The 20,008-nt window shown below is 37.6% G+C and overlaps 3 protein-coding genes across 3 annotated transcripts in view; 2 read left to right on the top strand and 1 right to left on the bottom strand.

The window, feature by feature from the left end:
• The window catches only part of LOC135076152 (venom prothrombin activator notecarin-D2-like), a 220,340-nt gene that overhangs the window by 68,543 nt on the left and 131,789 nt on the right, over positions 1 to 20,008 (top strand). The gene's annotated exons all lie outside the window — the stretch shown is intronic.
• Positions 1,388 to 2,681, bottom strand: LOC135076131 (cuticle protein 16.5-like). Its single transcript, XM_063970600.1, has 2 exons — positions 2,591 to 2,681; positions 1,388 to 2,443 (listed from the first exon to the last, which is right to left on the bottom strand). The coding sequence occupies exons 1-2, from the start codon at positions 2,600 to 2,602 to the stop codon at positions 1,481 to 1,483; spliced, it is 975 nt and encodes a 324-aa protein (XP_063826670.1). The 5' UTR covers positions 2,603 to 2,681; the 3' UTR covers positions 1,388 to 1,480.
• On the top strand, positions 15,603 to 16,499 carry LOC135076148 (cuticle protein 16.5-like). Its single transcript, XM_063970618.1, has 2 exons — positions 15,603 to 15,711; positions 15,920 to 16,499. Exons 1-2 carry the CDS (start codon positions 15,700 to 15,702, stop codon positions 16,463 to 16,465), a joined length of 558 nt encoding a protein of 185 aa, XP_063826688.1. The 5' UTR covers positions 15,603 to 15,699; the 3' UTR covers positions 16,466 to 16,499.

Here is a 20,008-nt window from a genome sequence, read left to right as displayed (position 1 = left end):
CTCTCAAATAGCAGCTGTTTACACTTGCAGCGTTTATGTAAATTCTAAAATACGTTGAATACTATATGAATGCAAATGAGAAAAATATGATAAATCGTGGGATAAGTTAGTAAACCGGTTGGTTATCTCCGGATCAGTCGTGATGTCGTTGTGACATGTTGGCTTGAATTAGTGTCCATGCTTGACAGGTTTGATATAATCTTTAGAAGTGTTGCGCTGATATTATGATGTATTGCGCTCGGGTTTCGTAAAATTGTTCAGGCAGGTAATATTGTACGTATCTGCATAGTATTTAAAAGGACCTTTCCTCTACCAATATTTTCTTCAATATTCATCATGAGATTATTATTTAATAGTGTACTAAAAATCAATAAATACAGCTTGTTTTAAATAATAAAGGTGTAAATATGATCTCTTTTACAGATGTCAGTTTTGAAACGTTTTATTTTATGTTGCAAAGTCTCAATCTAAAGTCCAGACAAGAACAATATTTGTTTTGAAAAATGAGCTTACGCTAAATTCTCCATACAAGACTGTTAAGTTTCATAATTAAGAGCATAATAAAATATTTATCCGGATATGTATATAGGTATGTAGAAATGTTTCTAAGTGGACTCTATATTTTTGCCTCTCCCTATTTGTAAGTAGATCATCATTTTGGTGAGATTGAGATCAAACGCAACTAAGTTTTAAATCACTAATTGTTTTTTTTTTATTAAATTCACTCTGTGTTACTAGGTTATGCATTATTATTTGTTAATGCTTTAAAACACTGGTGAATTTTGTTTGTCATATTTATAATGCAATGGAATAAAAAAAACTATAATATTAGCATCCATAGTGTATCCATTTTCTGTTAGAACTGGCAAGTTCACTCAACACCGTAAAGCCAGCGTAACCGAGGCTTGAAATCGCTTATTATGTAGGCTCTGTTGTTGTCTTTCTATTATGTAGGCTCTGCCAGGAATGTGATGTGCCCGCAATAATAGAAAACCAATCCTTTTCTGATTCTCATTGTTATGAAAAAGCTCGTTCACGTCTTGTCTTCACTAGCAAAATGACGCCATATTTTTATTTATGCTTTTTTTTCGTGGAAAAGTCTGAATGTCAAGGATTCTTCAGATAAAAATAATATCGTTACACCTGTTTGTGTGCTTAGATCTTACTATGGATTTTTGTGCTGTTATAGATAGATAGAGCCATTCAAGAAAAAGATGAAATTATTTATCGGCTTGCATTTGCAATCGTGTGTCCTAGTGGAACATGATTAATATTTTTAATGAAACTACGAGTAATAAGGTATCATTTGACGTAAGTAATATATAAATAAGTAATTATAGTAGTATACTTTCATAGATAGGTAGGTACAAAATAAAAACTTCAAGCATTTTAGTTACTCAAACAATGTACTTATATTTGCATATTTTAATACATATTTTGACTTTATAACTAAATTAATCTGTTGTTCGTATTAAATTATTCACTTCTTCTTGGCGAAACCTGGGTAGCTGACGTATGACACTGGGACGGAGGAGTACGAGACCGAGTGAACCGGGGCAGCAGCGTACGCGTAGGCAGGAGCACCGTACTCCACAGCGGGGGCGGAGTAAGAAGAGTACGAAACAGCGGGGGCGGAGTACGACACAGCTGGGGCGGAGTACGAGACAGCTGGGGCAGAGTACGAAACAGCAGGGGCTGAGTAAGACACAGCGGCGGGGGCTGAGTAAGACACGGCGGGAGCTGAGTACGATACAGCGGCAGGCGCGGCGTAACTCTTCACGTATGATAGAGGGGCGGGCGCCACGGAGTAGGAAACAGCAGGGGCGGCAGTGGCGTAAGTCTTAACGACGGGCGCTGCTGAGTAGGAAACAGCAGGGGCAGCGGTGGCGTAAGTCTTGACGACGGGGGCGGTGCTGTATTGCACAGCAGGGGCGGCGGTGGCGTAAGTCTTCACGACGGGAGCAGCGGTGTAAGACACAGCAGGAGCGGCGGTGGCGTAAGCCTTAACGACGGGGGCGGCAGCGTAGGACACTGCTGGTGCGGCGGCGTAAGACTTAACAACGGGAGCAGCGTAAGACTTGGCGTAAGACACAGGGGCGGCGTAAGACTTGAATACGACCGGGGAAGCGGTGTACGTAGCCGGGGTCGAGAAGGTCTGGTAGGACACCGCTGGGGCTTGCTTGACTACTTGGGCGGCGTAGGAAACAGCCGGGGCCGCTTGGTATGAGACAGACTTGTGGAAGACTTGGGGTTCGGAGTAGGTAGTGATGGTTGGGGCGCCGGCGGAAGCGTAGACAGGGGCAGCCGTGGTAGCCACCACGTGGGATTGGTACACCGGGGCGGCTGTGGTCGACACCACAGCTGCGCCGTGGCCCGCGGGTGCTTGGTAGAAGTAGCCTTCGCTAGCCGCAGCGATGCCGGCGGCACACAAGAATACCATCAACTGTAACAAGAGAACAGTATTGTTAATTTGTTTTCTATATTTTTTATTTTTAGGTTATTCAAAAGTTCTATTAATAGTCTAATACAAAAAAAGATGTTTTTGCCATTGATTTTGACTATTTCTAATACACAAAATTGAAATCCTTACCTTTCCGAACATGTTGGACCGGTGAATTTTGGTGAGTGAATATTGTTAATAGCACAATGATCCACTTTTATACCATCCACCCAAACTGGTATCGAATCATCAGGATGATCTTATGCGTTGCATATGCATAGCTGAAGAATATTTTAACAGTTTATCAAGTTCGAGAAAATTTGCCAATCATCGATTCCGTAGTCGCTGCGAAACATACAATAACGTTGAGGTATAACTACTAATATAATTTTTTATCACAAAATATTTAACTCTATACGAACCTACATAAAGGGAATTTATGGAGATGACCTCTGAATAGTAGTAGACGTAAAATCTTTTTTTTTTTTTTTTCAGAAATCATTTCAGAAATGTGAAATATGATTTTAACATGAATTTGCTTTTACTATCTACGTACTTTACTATATTTAAATATCTACGTAACTATTGGGATAAGTACGTAGATATTTCATCATGTAACTATCGTTGACACACTTATCCTGTAAAACTGTGGAAAAATAAGGAAAACCAACTATGAGTTCGTTCTCGAACATTGAAACTGTGTGGTCAAGTTGACATATCACTGCGGAACCCCAAAATTGACCTTTTAACGTACATTGACTAATATTATAGCAGTTCGGACTAGTCGACTCATCTCCAAAACTGTAACAATGTCAAAGTGACCAGCCGCGTGGACGGACGATAGTTCCGCGAACTGGAGATATGGGACATTCAGGTAGGTTATAATTATTATTTGGTTCTTTTTAATTATTTTAGCCTTTATCAAAAGATTTTGATAACTAAGCAACAGTAGCTACGCGGAAATCATTGAAATTTCTAGCTAATTTAAATAAGTGATAGAGAAATTGATCATAGAAATAGATCCTAATTTAGGACTTGTTTTCTCTATTTTATTACTTCATGGAAAATAATTGTGTTATCCTAGTTGAATACCTAATGATTATTTACCAAATTATGTAAAAAATTTTTTGGAAATGTTACATGTACACCTACGTTACAGAAACGCGTTTGAATTACGTAATATCTAACAGACAAGTAGATATTTTTTATTTCATTACTTTCCAAGATTTTGTACCTACTTATTGTAGGTAGACCACTAATATAAAGTGTGTTAATACCTGGTTTGATCATTGTATGATTCTTGGAAATAAATCAACTAAGTATTTTTACAAAAATCTATTTTCACCAAAAGCTCCTTACGTGCCAGCTTTCATTATTTGTTACTTGTTCCATAAACTTTAGTAAGTAAAATATCCCAACTAATATTATAAATGCGAAAGTAACTCTGTCTGTCTGTCTGTCTGTCTGTCTGTCTGTCTGTCTGTTACGCTTTCCCGCTTAAACCTCGCAACCGATTTTGATGAAATTTGGCATAGAGATAGTTTGAGTCCCGGGAAAGAACATAGGATAGTTTTTATCCCGGTTTTTGAAACAGGGACGCGCGCGATAAAGTTTTTCTGTGACAGACAAAATTCCACGCGGGCGAAGCCGCGGGCGGAAAGCTAGTATAAAATAAGTCTGTTTTAAACATAACATTGTGCAATCTCACTTTATTATGCAAATTGTGTTATATTTAAATGCATTACCTCGGATATTATTTGCTCGGTCAAAGCTAATTTGTTAACGAGGTGACATATGATGCGATCAGAACGACCTAAATTTTAGGAAAAAAAATAGCTAAATCATACTAGTTTTTCTGCATAAATTTTCCGCAGCCTTCGATTTTATCTAAATGGTGGTCAAAGTTAATTAAGATGCAAAATACTTGCGGTATTCATTAACCCTCTTACTGTTTTAGCTAAAAAAACAAGATCACTGTCTATCGAATCTTACAAACGTATTCACAAACGATAAACGATGCTTGCTTAAGTGAAGCAGCAAATTGAACGCACAGCGATGAATAGAGCTCTGTGATTGGTTCGTGTGTGACGCTATGCGTCCATGCGCACTGTGAGACCTCATAGTAATGTTTGTGAATACGGGCTATAATTTCAATAGAATTTAAAAGAGACAAAACAGTGCTATGTTTTTAATTTGTGTGAAACTTTTTACATTTCTATTAATGGTAATTTGGAGCTTTTCAGTACCACAAGCAAAATGTCTGAGGCTGAGTTGCACCACCTAACTTTAACCGTAACTATGACGATAACCAGTGCTTTTTGTATGGAGTTTGACAGATTTGTTTGTTAAAGTTAAAGTGAAATGGTGCAACCCAGACTAAGTTTTCTATGATTTATAGTCCAGATAAAGCTAAGCGATCTTAAATATTTTTAGTAGAATCAGTGAGTTTATTACTAATTAATTTCGTTCAAGTATAAGGAACTACTTATAAGGTCATATAACTTCATCTATACTTATAATAAATCTGTAGAGAGGTCAATTCTGTACATGAAATATATTTTCAAAATAACTATCAGGGGGTGATTAGTGAAAAATGCAATCAGTAAAATTTTTGTCTGTCTGTCTGTCTGTCTATATGTTCCTTATAGAAACAAAAACTACTCGACGGATTTTAACGAAACTTCGTACAATTACTCTTCATACTCCTGGGCAGGTTATAGTATACTTAGGAATTCCCACGGGAACGGGAATTAGCGGGAAAATCCTTTTGTATGAAAAATCTAACCGCGTAAGATAGATGAAGGGGGTAAAACGGGATCCACGCGTACGAAGTCGCAGGCGGCCGCTAGTAAAACATAAAATACTCGGCAGGTAGTGATAAAATAAAATCAAAGTGGGTAAATGTGGGTAAAGTGGGTAATTAGTAAAAGCTTCGAATTTAAAATAAACTTGATGACATTTGTGTAACTGCAATCATAACATACAATGTATGATTATTTACTAAGTCAATTAGAATACTAGGTATCCTATCTAGGACATTTCAAATAGACTCGGGTACTTATACTTAACCTTGGCCGTCATACGTGGATCAAGTCCACCTCTACTGCAATAAATTTCGCGGCTAAGCCAGTGAAATGGATGCCTAACGATATAAAAACCAGAGCGGCCCTGCTGAAATTATTCAGTTGCCAACTTTCGCAGAATAAACATGTACGCCAAGGTGTGTGATAAACTTATAATGTCCATTTACGTGGCCACTAGTTTATGCAATAAATAAAAATGTATTTATACTTCTATCAGCAAATTTGAATGCATCTAAATGATTAATTTTCTGATGGATTAGTTTATGAACAGGTTTTGATGTAACTTTAAAAAAACATTTTATTTCAACAGGTTATCATCGCTCTGTGCGCCGTGGGCCTGGCCCGTGCGGGTATTGTCCATGAAGCTGCCCCGGTGGCTTACAGCAGCCACTCGTACGCAGCCCCCGTGGCCACCTACGCTGCCGCCCCTGTGGCTACTTACGCTGCCGCTCCCGTGGCCTCTTACGCCGCTGCCCCCATAGTCGCCAAGAGCTACGCCGCTCCCGCCGTGACCACCTACGCCGCTGCCCCCGCCGTCGTGACCAAGACCATCGCTCCTGCTGTATCTTCCGTGTCTTCTTACTCTACCCACACCTCTCACGGCTCCCCAGTCGCCGCCTACGCCGCTGCCCCCGTCGTAGCTAAGACCTACGCCGCTCCCGCATACGCTGCGTACTCCGCTCCCGCGTACTCTGCGTACTCCGCTCCCGCCGTGGCCGCGTACTCCGCTCCCGCCGTGTCCGCGTACTCCGCTCCCGCCGTGGCCGCGTACTCCGCTCCCGCTGTGGCCGCGTACTCCGCCCCTGTCTACGCTAAGACCATCGCCGCTCCCGTGGCCACTTACGCCGCGGCCGCCCCCGCCTACAACTCCGTGGCGTACTCCGCTGCCCCCGCTGTCTCGCACATCGCATACAGCGGACACGGTGCCAACTATGGTTGGTAAACTGAATCTAGTCTCCCATTTATTTATTTAAAAATCGACAAATAAAACTGCTGAACGTATTTCATATTTTTTATTAGCCCTAAAATTATTCATTTTAAAGACAAAAAATTAAACACACTAAGGTAATAAAGAAAACACACTTAGAAATGAGTAAATCTACAGGGTGACTTTGAAATCGTAGGCATCCTTTTAATATAAGACTCTACTCATGAAACATAGTGCATTCCCTAAATATGAGACAAATCCAATTAGATTTTTTGTCATTATTTTTTACTATGCACGTACCTATTTGTATAAGTGTGCTCTTATAAAGAGTTTATTAAAACTATTGTACAGTCAACAGCACATTCGCCTAAATACATCGAAATAAGATGCCACGGTATTAAGCTTGATTTGCTGTCGTCTGTACAAGATTGTAAATATTGAAATTGTAACTCATTGGATTTGTCTCATATTTAGAGAATGTGCTGTATAGGGTGTTAGGTAAATGGGTTTATGAGCCGACACTAAGCCATGTTAACATAGCCATAATGGTATGGTGAAGTCAGAAAATTGATACCATCATTTTAATTATTTTAATTTTCATACAAATCTGATTTTATAATTAAATATCATGTCCTCCTATTACATTATTTCTCTTTCTTTAAATTAGGCTAACTTTAAAAAGCACATTAGACTAGATGTTTTTATTTGAGCCTGTATAAACACCTACACAGAATCAAACACTTAGTGTTTTATGGTTCGAACCACACGATGAGATTTGCACTAAAAGTTTTGCCAAAATGATGAGATGCTAAGTTATGTAACTAAAGTAGCTTGCAAGGTCAAATCGCAGTCACGTCATTATTGAATAATATGACCATTAAAATTGGAGCAGAATGCAAATCGATTCCGCATCAAATGCTATTTTGACAATAAAAGACTGCCTACTTTATTTATTGCCTAATTATTCAAGTTTCTGCTTACTCATAACAAGTAGTTTAGATTTTAGATCTATTTTGTTTGATTGTAATTTATCTACTTTTTTATAAAAGTATGGATTGCCTAAAGCCTTGATTTTGATGATTTGCCTAATAAAATGAGTCCGTATTGTGACCAAAATAAAATATTTAAGATAAGTTCAGCTTCGTCCGTGTTTGAGGACTCTGGAAAAATCTCGCTTCTACTTTCGGCCTTATCATCACTTTCCATTAGGTGATAAGCAGACAACATTATGGGATACTAGGATTTACATGAAGAATATTATATTTTTAATGAATTAAGAACAGCACAATTTACTATAAGATATAATAAGTAACAAGCACAATAATAATTTAGTTGAATATCAAATTATGTACATAAAAAACTAATAATTAAAGAAAAGGCAAAAGTTCGAAGAAGTATTAAAATTATTATAATTAATAACACAATAATTATACAGCTAATGAAAACTTGTATGGTTCGAAAAAGTATGGAAAGTTAGTCATAGACCGAGTTCTGTGTACATGTCCAGCAGTGAACTAACGAAGGCAACACAGTAGGACTGAAAAAACCAATTCAAAAAACAAAACACTTACGAGTACATAGATAGAGTATGACACAATCTCCCTTAAGTATACACGTTTTAAGAAAATATGAAGTGATCTCAAGCATTATAGCATTATAGGTAGGAAAATGATTTAGTTGAAAATTGATCACGTTTATTTGTTAACTAACATTATAGAGTTTATACCTAATTAAATCAAAAACAAAACACAGTAAACTTTTAACAGTTATTTTCGACCTCAAAACCCTTTTTATTCGAAGTAGTCATACTACGAGTAGGTATTATTTAAAACCAATATTGTATAGATTTACTCATAACACTCCCACGCAGTATTATTACACAATAGGACTCAGGAACGTATTAAATAGGACATGATAATAGTTTACATAACACTTTAACACACAAACACTAAGCTTTTCATTTATTACGATACAAATTTATTTATTAGGTTATACCTATACTACAGTTGACAATCGAGTTCGAATCAAATACACGACTCCTAGCAAACTTCTGCTTTGAAACATGATAGAGACGTACTGAAACTTACTCCCCTTCTCAAGGCTTCCGCGGCAATCTCATCCGGTCCACCTCTACTTCAATCATTCACTAAGACAGTGCAATAGAATGGAAAGTTAATTTGATATAAAAACCGAAGCGAGCCTGCTGAAATTATTCAGTTGCTAACTGCAGAATAAACAACAATGTACGCCAAGGTGTGTTATCAATTAAAAACATATTTTGAAACTGTTGATAATTAAAAGGTTAATGAGTCAACGCAGAAAGCAGTTTAAGATCTGAGATTCGTAATTTTTTAGTACGCCATATTTCCTACCCATTTCCTAGTGAGTAAGTTAAACTTTATACATAATACTTGAGTGTTGCTTATTTACAGTTGGTCATCGCTCTGTGCGCCGTGGGCCTGGCCCGTGCTGGTTTCATCCATGAAGCCGCCCCCGTAGCCTACAGCGGCCACTCGTACGCCGCCCCCGTGGCCACTTACGCCGCTGCTCCCGTGGCCACCTATGCTGCCGCTCCCGCCGTCGTGACCAAGACCATCGCTCCTGCTGTGTCGTCCGTGTCTTCCTACTCTACCCACACCTCTCACGGCTCTCCCGTATCTTACGCTGCCGCTCCCGTGGCATCTTACGCCGCTGCCCCCGTCGTAGCTAAGTCCTACGCTGCTCCCGCGTACTCCGCTCCCGCGTACTCCGCTCCCGCGTACTCTGCATACTCCGCTCCCGCTGTGGCCGCGTACTCCGCCCCTGTCTACGCTAAGACCATCGCCGCTCCCGTGGCCACCTACGCCGCGGCTGCCCCCGCCTACAACTCCGTTTCGTACTCTGCTGGCTCAGCATACAGCGGACACGGTGCCAACTATGGCTGGTAAACTGAATCTGATTTATTTAAAATGAACAAATAAATTATTTCTTACAAAGAAATGCTCAATCTTTTATTGTTTTGTATCCCACTATAATTATATAGAGATATATTGCAGAAAGGTTACTAAATAAATTAGACTAGATAAAATACAGAAATAACACTCATCTCCATAGCATCGGTGATATTTTTGTCACCAGTTGCTAACTTGTAAAGAAAAATATATAATATTCTGGATTACTCCTTAGCAACATAACGTGTTTTCATAATGGTTTGGTCCTCTCTGATTATGCTGTGATAAAATAATAATTATATGTAAAAAAATATTTATGCAAATGAAGAATTCAATAAAAAATGCAAGGCAGTAGGTAATAATGTTGTTAAATTAGAGCAGAATGCAAATCGATACCGGATCCAATGCTAAGAAGTTGCCAATAAAACTAACTTAATATTTATTACACAAAAAGAAGACCTATTTTATACACAAGACGTCTTTGGACAAGAACTGTAAGTTTAGAGGGAATCTACTTTATTTTAAACAAGAAATAGTTCCAAGGAACTTAGTGTAACAAGCAACATACTAATGAAATAATAATATAAAATATTCCTGAAATAAAAAAGCTTTCTTTCTACCGCCGTGCTAGTCATACTCATATTAGGGGAAAGTAGTACGAGTTGATCCCCTGGGGTAAGATGATCCTTCGCGATTATGCTGAAACCACTAACGTCATTTAGTTTCTTTAACTGGTAAAACATAGCTCTGGACACCTCCCCGCCTCAGTCCAATCGTAATCGTGGCGTGAGCGATACATAGAATTTAAGGAGAAAAAAGAAAAATTGTGTACTTCTGATCTAAAATAGGCATGACTTTGAGCTTATGTTACTTTTATTCAAACAATGTTAAATGTAATTACTGTTGTCGTTAGGCTTTCTATTATGTTTCATTTTAATATTTTGGCCATAAAAACATGGCCGCGTACTTGTAGATTATTTTAGCAAATATTTAACAAAAAGTGGGACTTGGGTCAAGATGATCCCTTCCTATATGTACGAGATGATCCCTGGGAATTAAAACAAAAAAGTGAATGGAGTAAGTAAAGGGAAGTGAAATAAAAGTAAGAGAACTTCATATTATAACTCACCTGAGTCTGAAAAAGATGATACTGAGTGGCTGTACTGAACAGAAAAGTTTTCAAGCGATACCAAGGGTGAAGGATGGATAAAATATTATGCATGTGGAAAATGGGGCCATAAAGCATGTGTTGGGGTAGAGGGTGATGAAGCAGGTGAATTTATTTGTGATATATGCAACACAACTCCAGTCAAAAAGCGTTTAAATTATTTAAACGCTTTTTAGCAGGTACTAAGAAAGATTAAGTTATTTTCGTTATTTAATTCGTAAATGTTTTTCTTTTCTAACTTTTTAACGATTTGTTCGCATAATTAGGTACTCCGAAAGGAATACAACCAGAAAAGAATAGATCATAGAATAGAATCATAGGGATCATCTTACCCCTACCAGGGGGATCATCTTACCCACAGGGGTGTACAAGATGATCACTTTGTAAGGTTTTGCAAAAAATGAAATATTTTAATGAAACCCCAATTAATTTCTGGTTTTGAGTATAAGGAAAGTTGGATAGATAAATATACTAGTAGTAATCGTCTTTATTTTTGGTTTACCTTGAAAAATATGTATTTTACAGCGATTCCCGCTTAAGGGGATCATCTCGTACTACTTTCCCCTACCTATCTATTATTTTGGACATTTCGTGTTAAAATAATGACGAGTGCCACCGAAAGTGTTTCGCCAATCGAAAAAGAAATTCTCTCTTAGGTATCCCAATCTATTGTACAGGCTACATTGGTATTTTCCAGATTGGGATACTTATGAGCTTTTAGCAAGAAAATGCATTATGTATTTAGATTATGATACACTTTTTACTTTTTGCTGCTTAGGTTGGCAAAAAGGTGCCTTATTCGCTGGGTGCGAAGTACTAGGTGGGGGGGGACATAATCTATCGCAGCGCTCATGGTGGTCAAAAGTAGAAATAATGTTAGCTCTGTCATCAGATGTATCTGTCAATGGCAAAGCGATTCTACATAATACATTTTAATATCATTAATTAATCGCATGAAAAGGGTCCTACTGGGAACTTAAATAAAAGAGTGGACTGTATTTCGATAGGGCTGTTTTAATAGCCGTTTACAATTTGGAAATAACTAAACTATACAACGTGGTAGTACAAAAATGAGTCACAGTAGTTGTTGTGCACAGATTTTTGCCTTATGATGAGAGCGTGAATTATTGAACTCTGCCCTTGCTTTGTTCTTAATTCTTCTACATCTCGGACTTGTCCAGCCAATACCAACAACTTTCCTTTAAATACGGTTTGTGGTTGGAATTTGATATTGTAACTCTCACAAACCCGGTCTTCAAAACGATACTCATTTCGATCTGAAAACGATATTTAATTTATTACTAGCGATACAGAAACATTTAAATATATTTACTGTTATACAATGAAACCGTTAAAGTAGCTTTTTCTTTTTGTTTTACTGTAAAACTACAACTATAAATGAAGTAAACAAACCCTGACACAATCAAAATTAAACACACTTTTTGGACTTACCTCATTTGATTTGAATGACCAAAATGATTTCAAAACCTTTTTTCCACCCAAATCGTGGTATCACAACAATTTATTAGTTGAAAATATTTGTTATTTTTTCATTTCGATATTTTTTCACAATTATACGACCTAAATGTCAATGTGACAGAGCCCACAAAGTTGTGGACGCTAGTTGGCGCTGTAATCGTGCACGGAGCCAATAGGTGTTATCATACCAAAATTATCTTGATGGTTGTACTCGTATATTTGCTAACAATAAAGAACTAAACTCTTTAAAATCATTATAATTTTACTATTTTCATACAATAATAAATTCATGTATTTTTATAAAGTTAGTTTACTAACTGTACTGTCTCCTTTAGGAAACAGTTTGGATTTAAACCTTTACTTTACGCGATGGGGCAGCAAGGTTCTGGAGTGGAGGTCACGTACCGGAAAACGCAGCGTGAGACCGACGGCCTGATAAAGGTAGCAGGAAGGCGCTGGATGCTGGCCGCTACCAACCGTGCGATATGGAAGTCATTGAGGCCTATGTTCAGCAGTGGACGTCCTGTGGCTGAAGTGATAATGATGATAATGATTACGCGGTTGGTGATTATTATGGAGTTAGTTTTAGTTATTATGAATATAGATTATAATTTCTGTGTGAAATATTGTACGAGTATAAGGGAATAACTAGTAATGCTATTATGAAATTCGTCCTGACCATCAGGGATGTTATGGATATCCGTAACCATAACAGAAACTTTCGGAAATCCGAAATAAAAAAATATCCGAAACCGTAACCGTAACTGATTCAAAAGTTTCGGATAGTTTCGGATGTAGGCAGTTTAAATTGTTTTTTGTATAACATTATAATGTAAAAGCATAAAAGCCTGATTTACCTTTATAATGCCCTCTAGTATCAATTTTTATTTTTTTATTACTTTTTATTTACCTAATGTAGGTAAATAGTGCGGCTATGAATGAACCGTGTTGGACAACTATTGCAAATTGCACTGTAAAGCACAGATATTCGTAACCGTAACCGAAACATTCTGATATCTGAAATAAAAAATTATCCGTAAACGTAACCGAAACCGGTATAATATTATTCCTATATCTGAAACCGTATCCATAACCGAAACTACATACTTACTATCCATAACATCCCTAGACCATCAGATCACTTTCCATTCATTCAGGTAAGATGCTGGGGGTTAAAACAACACAAAAAGCTAATTCTTTTGAGAAATTCATGTATTTAAACGTAAGTAAGTACTAAATAAAACCATGCTGAGACCTTCTCCACCTACCTATAGTCAATCAATAACGATATCAAGAAGTAAGTAAAAAATATCTTTAGTTCTTTCATCGAAGAAAGAATAAAACATAAATTAGCTCCAAATTATATACAAAACTTAATAAGTATGTAGGAAGCCAGTTTTCATCGTATCAAACTCAATATAGTCCAGTCAATGAATGCCTTAACGACGGTGTAGAAAGAAATCCGTGGAACACAATTTCTGACCTCGGGACTTTATTTAGCCTAGTTAGGTGGTGAACATAGCAAAAGTCCCCGCCCTTAGCCCTTGAGCCAGCGGGGAGAGGGGGGTTTAAAGGTACCACTTTTCGGTTTTTCGCTTAATCCTCGGAAACTATGCGTCCTAGTGACATGACTACTATGAACCAAAAAAAGCTTATTCAATTTGCTACAGGCGAGACCGTCAAGTTTTTCTATATCTTGTATAGTTTTTGCGGCATCTGCTCTAGAAGGTCTGTAAAATTTGAAATTTTATTTTTGTCTTACATGTTCCTATCAGGAGAAAATCGACTAAATCAACATTGAGCAAACACTATAGACATGCGGGAGCATGTTAAGCCTAGTTCCAGGGAGGGGACTGCACCGTGCGTATATTTAGACGAACCAATTGGAGCCACTTTTGACTCTTCATCATTCAAAAACTACTGTGCATTAACACTTCAAATTTGGCTCATGTATTGAGACTTGCAAAATGTACATCAGCTTCAAATTTCATAAATATACCTCAAACGGTTATTTAGGTATTGACGTTCAAAAATCGACATTTCGAACACTAAAATCTATCTATCACATGTGAAATGTTAAAATTTACTGTTTTTTTATTTGTTCCTTTGTATTTACATAACTAACTTTCTGGATGCCAAATTTGAACCTTCTAGGTCATCTGGAAGGGGTTAGAATTTGGTCTATAGGTCAGACATGTAGATTTTTGGACGTCAATACTTAAAGAACCGTTTGAGGCATATTTATGAAATTTGAAGCTGATGTATATCTTGCAAGTCTCAACACATGAGCCAAATTTGAAGTGTTAATGCACAGTAGTTTTTGAGTGATGAGGAGTCAAAAGTGGCTCAAAGTTGTTCGTCTAAATATACGCACGGTGCAGTCCCCTCCCTGGAACTAGGCTTAACATGCTCCCGCATGTCTAGAATGATTGCTCAATGTTGATTTAGTCGATTTTCTCCTGATGGGAACATGTAAGACAAAAATAAAATTTCCAATATTGCAGACCTTCTAGAGCAGATGCCGCGAAAACTATACAATTTATAGAAAAACTTGACTATCTCACCTGTAGAAAATTGAATATGCTTTTTTTGGTTCATAGTAGTCATGTCACTAGGACGCATAGTTTTCGATGATTAAGCGAAAAACCGAAAAGTGGCACCTTTAAACCCCCCTCACCCCGCCGGCTCAAGGGCCAAGGGCGGGGACTTTTGCTATGTTCACCTCCTAACTAGTCTAAATAAAGTCCTGAAGTCAGAAATTGTGTTCTACAGTTTTCCATCTATAATGCTTTATTGACTGGACTAATAGTTGTAAGTGCAAAATACGTTTTTAAACAGACTTCAAAAAAGGAAAAGCACACAATCACAATTTTTCTGAAGTTATTGAAAATATTCGTTGTTTTTCATTACTTTCTTCATTTGTTAAATTAAAATAATTATAATAGAAATGAAAAAAAAACAGTGCGACATAATTTTTATTGATCCTAGTTAAGGCATTCACAAAATGTTATGGCTATGACTATAGTTTTGTGGATGCAATGAGTGGATCTCAGTTGTAAACTTTCACGCATGAACTACCAGCTTCTGAATAGATTTCATGATAGTTTACAATGCCACAGCTTATACTACGAGTACGCACATAAGTATAATACATAACTCAATACTCAATAATTTTATTGCTTTACCACATTAGCGCATTGGGTTTAATACAATGTGGACCCAGTTAGGGCACAGCAACTTTTAAAATATAATAAGTTTTATTTTTTAATTTAAATGTAGGATGTAAACAATCACGAGCTTAGTCATATAATTTTACGAGTATACACTTGAGCCACTCGTATTATTGGGTAAAATCGAGATCGTATTCTACATTTGTCACAAATAATTTGATTACACTGCAATCACAATCTCCCGCATTTTTCACTCAAATGTATCGTAGGTAAACTTATTTTTAAATAATACAGAAAGAGGGCCGAACTAGATTACTACTCGTTGCCACGATAAGAGTGCACTGGAGCGCCCCTTCTCAATCCACTATCGAGCCACTCATTGATCCGGTCCACCTCCTATTGCAATCATTTCTACAGCCGAGCACAGTGTAATGGAATTGCATATAAAAACCAATACAAGACCGCTGAAATTATTCAGTTGCCAGCATTTGAAGAACAAACATGTACGCCAAGGTGTGTAACTGATAATTATCAGTTAGTTTAATTATAATTAAATCCATTATCAACCTATTAGTCATCGTGTAACTTATATCATAGTCAGAGATTACATTTCATGTTAAAAGTGTCTTAATCAGAGCTCTGAAATCTTAATGTCTTAATTGTTGCTCTCAATTCCTCATAAATACGGTTAAGTATTATATAAATGTTGTATTCTTTACAGGTGATCATCGCTCTGTGTGCCGTAGGCCTGGCCCGCGCTGGTTTGATCCATCAAGCCGCTCCCGTAGCATACAGCAGCCACTCATACGCAGCTCCCGTGGACACCTACGCCGCCGCCCCAGTAGCCACTTACGCTGCTGCCCCTGTGTCCACTTACGCCGCTGCTCCCGTGGCCACCTATGCTGCCGCTCCCGCCGTCGTGACCAAGACCATCGCTCCAGCTGTGTCTTCCGTGTCTTCCTACTCTACCCACACCTCTCACGGCTCCCCGGTATCTTACGCTGCCGCTCCCGTAGCCACATACGCAGCCGCTCCCGTGGCCACCTACGCCACTGCCCCCGTCGTAGCTAAGTCCTACGCCGCTCCCGCGTACACTGCATACTCCGCTCCCGCGTACTCTGCGTATTCCGCTCCCGCTGTGGCCGCGTACTCCGCCCCTGTCTATGCTAAGACCATCGCCGCTCCTGTGGCCACTTACGCCGCGGCCGCCCCCGCCTACAACTCGCATATCGCATACAGCGGACACGGTGCCAACTATGGCTGGTAAACTGAATCTCTAGTCTTCCAATTATATTTACTTATTTAAAAAATAAATAAATAAACATCACGAAAAATACAAAATATGTTTTATTCTTTCTCAATATCAAACCTAATAGACTACATACACAAACTTATTGACTAAAAAGGCTATCGGCAAGACTCCCGAATTAAGAATTTAGGAGGACTTAAATTACAAGAGCGTTATTAGTTAAGTAACTAAGACGTAATCGTTGAATGATTTTTTAAGTAACCACCGTCTCTAAATCTTCACGTTTGAATCTAAAGACCTACTATACAAATTATCATGGTAGTCGTTGATATATGGGAGAGTGCGCTAATTTGGACCAGTTTTTTTCAATCCCATTTTACACATAGTTTTCTTTTGTTTTTGTTAATGTCCATGGTTTATGATAAAAGATACATTATTCAACTTACTATTTCATAAGTATTAATTAACATGATTGTTGTATATTTAGCACAAATCAACAAAGTACGAGTTCTGAGCTTCGGTCCAATTTAGCCAACCGGTTCGACAATTTGTACCACAGGGTTACTAAATTGGATTTCAATAAATTTCAAGCCTATAAAAAAACTATGGCAAAATATTATACGATACATTCTTAACAAATTAGGAAACAAAAAGGAACAGTAGTTAATAACATAGACAATTGATATTGTTTTACACATTATCACGATTTTGAGTACAAGTTTTGTAATTCCAATTATCGTAACGCACACTTGTACCTAATCTACTTTGCCAGTCTTTTGCTTTCATTTATTGTTAGTCAAACATAACTACGCTATTATAACTTCAAAATATGATTTACTAAAAAAAAATTCAAAATCCTTTGGTAAAGTTCCATACAACTTGATGTGGTACAATTTAGCCACTAGGTGATAGTGCTTTTAAAAAATCGGTATAAAATAGAGCTTATAAATACCGAAAAATGTTTCAAATAATTGTAATCCACACTAATTTACGCTTCTAAATAATATATTAGAAACACCCTGTGATGAAATTTAACAAAATTACAAACTAAACATGTTTTGTCAAAAGTTACTTGAAAACAATGAAAAAATACTTTTCAAAATAAAACACACGTGTTTGTTGTCACGGCAAAAACCACATGGCCGATATTAATTGATTTTAGTTGTGTATCGCTGAGTGTTGCAATTACAGACATTCAATAAATACTTTACGAAATATGAGGGCGGTACAATTTACCCGGCGGTACAATATACCGAACTCTCCCCTAATATCAACATCATATTCACCTAATTTAAATATACACACCTAAATATAAATTCGATTAAAAATAATTACAAGTTATTAGTCACAGAAGTGTTTAATTTTTTCAATTACTTAGAACTAAAACTATTATCATTACCACATACACATGTCTTTTCAGAAGACATCAGCAGTACGGAACTTTACCCTTAATCAATTTGAAGTATTAATAAATAATTACCTAATAAGAGTCAAGACACGGTTTAAGAAATACTCGTACCTACAAGACGATTGTTTCTATTATAGTATCCGCAGAAAGCTCCCAGAATGCCTGATAATCCCAGGACATCCGCAAAACTAAGTTATTCAATATCATGTATCGTAAGAATGAATGAAGATGTATGCGAGCACTGATCCCTCATCGTCCCTCTTACAGAACCCTGAGAGAAACTGAAAAAACTGAAGGCTGGCTAACTGTTCAAGAATATTATAAATATGTATACTATGCTATATAAAATGCAAAACATATTATTATTTTACTTTTAGCTTTTGCCCGCGGTCCCACCCGTGTGCCAGCCTGCGAAGTGCCAAGGTATAATTTATAAGAATTTCAAGGACTCACTTATAAAATTTTCCGGCATATCTAGCCTGACCTAACTTTCGTCCTGACGAATACTTATAGGTAGGCATTTAATGAGGGTTTTCGCGTATGAAAAATCCGCCAGATGGCAATACGTAGACGCGAGGTCCAAATGCTGCATGATTGGTTATTTTGACATTGACAGACATGTCAAAATCCACCAATCACGCAGCAGTCAGACCCCACATTCACGTCTCGCCATCTAGCGGATCTTTCAACCCTCATTGAAGGATATTTTTTTTGTAAACACTCAATTCTGGTAATCGTTCGTTCGTTTCAGCCAAATGACGTCCACTGCTGGACAAAGGCCTCCCCCAAGGTTTTCCACAATGAACGGTCCTGCGCTGCCCGCATCCAGGCTCTTCCCGCGACCTTTTCGGTCCACCTAGTAGGAGGCCTGCCCACTAAATTCTGGTTATATTATTGTGGAAATCAGAACGAAAACCCATAAAGAAAATTGCCGATTTAGTTGTTAAACATTAGTTGAAAACTCCGCTATTACCCCAGAAGTTACTGGTTCAATTCCTGGTAGCACTGACTAGCCTGATACAGGGTAGAAACGATAAGTGCTCTAACTCGATTTTTTCTAACCATACAAGATACCAAAAAACTAGTTACTGATCCTGAAAGTGCTTCATAAGCTCTATCAAACGATATCAATAATAAAACCGAATAATCTGGATCTATCCGAAAGTTCAATGTTTCCATCTTCACTTTATCAACTTATAGTTTCCACCCTGTACTTATGTATAGGTAATAATATGTTATGTCGGATAAGTGTTAGGTATACACAGATAGTTATAGGCTATCAGTATTTTCTATTTTATATTCTGTGGCTTTACCATAGCTGGGCATTAACTCGTTAATCCGTTAATCGTTAATTAACGAAGTTAACATTTCTATTAACGGATTAACTTTTAAGTTAACTTTAAAAAATGTTAACGGACTCGTTAACTTCCGTTAAATTATCTTAAGTCCGTTAATCGTTAATCCAATACCTACTATTTACCAAAAAGATACAGCAGCCACACTGAAAAACACTAGAAAAACGCGTTCTGACAAGTACGTTCGGGCTTCCAGAACTTCTAGAACCCAAAACAACAGTGTTTGTAACCAGAACGAAACGATATAAAAATGTAATTTTTTATTTATTTGATTTACAAGCTTTATATTGACTTCACTTGTTAGTATGTGTGGGACAAATCTTGCAACTGAATTTAAGACCAGTTCTCAACCGATTGAGCTGAAATTTGGTATACTTAGGGCTGATTTTTCAATCGTCGGATATCTTTTAACTGAAGAATAAGTTTGGCACATTGACAGTTTTGCTATGGGAAATATGTCAAAATGACAAGGTTATTCTTCAGTTACAAGATATCTGACGATTGAAAAATCATCCCTTAAGTAAGTACCATGAAAATGCAATGTTATGGTACCATTAAGCTGGTCTGATGATGGAGTCAGGAGGTGGCGCATCGAATTTGGATTCGTTGGATTTGTCTTTTCGAGCACTTTAGTACTAGATGATGTCCAGGGTCCTTATGATGGAGTCAGGAGGTGGCCAAAGGAATTCCTAAATGAAACGGTGGAAACTTATCGAGTTTGGGTTTGTTGGATTTGTCTTTTCGAGCACTTTGGTGCAGTGGCGGCGTAGCATGGGTTGGCACCCGGGGCGAACCCCC

The sequence above is a fragment of the Ostrinia nubilalis genome, chromosome 11, assembly GCF_963855985.1.
Source record: "Ostrinia nubilalis chromosome 11, ilOstNubi1.1, whole genome shotgun sequence".
Taxonomy (NCBI): domain Eukaryota; kingdom Metazoa; phylum Arthropoda; class Insecta; order Lepidoptera; family Crambidae; genus Ostrinia; species Ostrinia nubilalis.
This window is presented reverse-complemented; position numbering and strand designations above follow the sequence as displayed.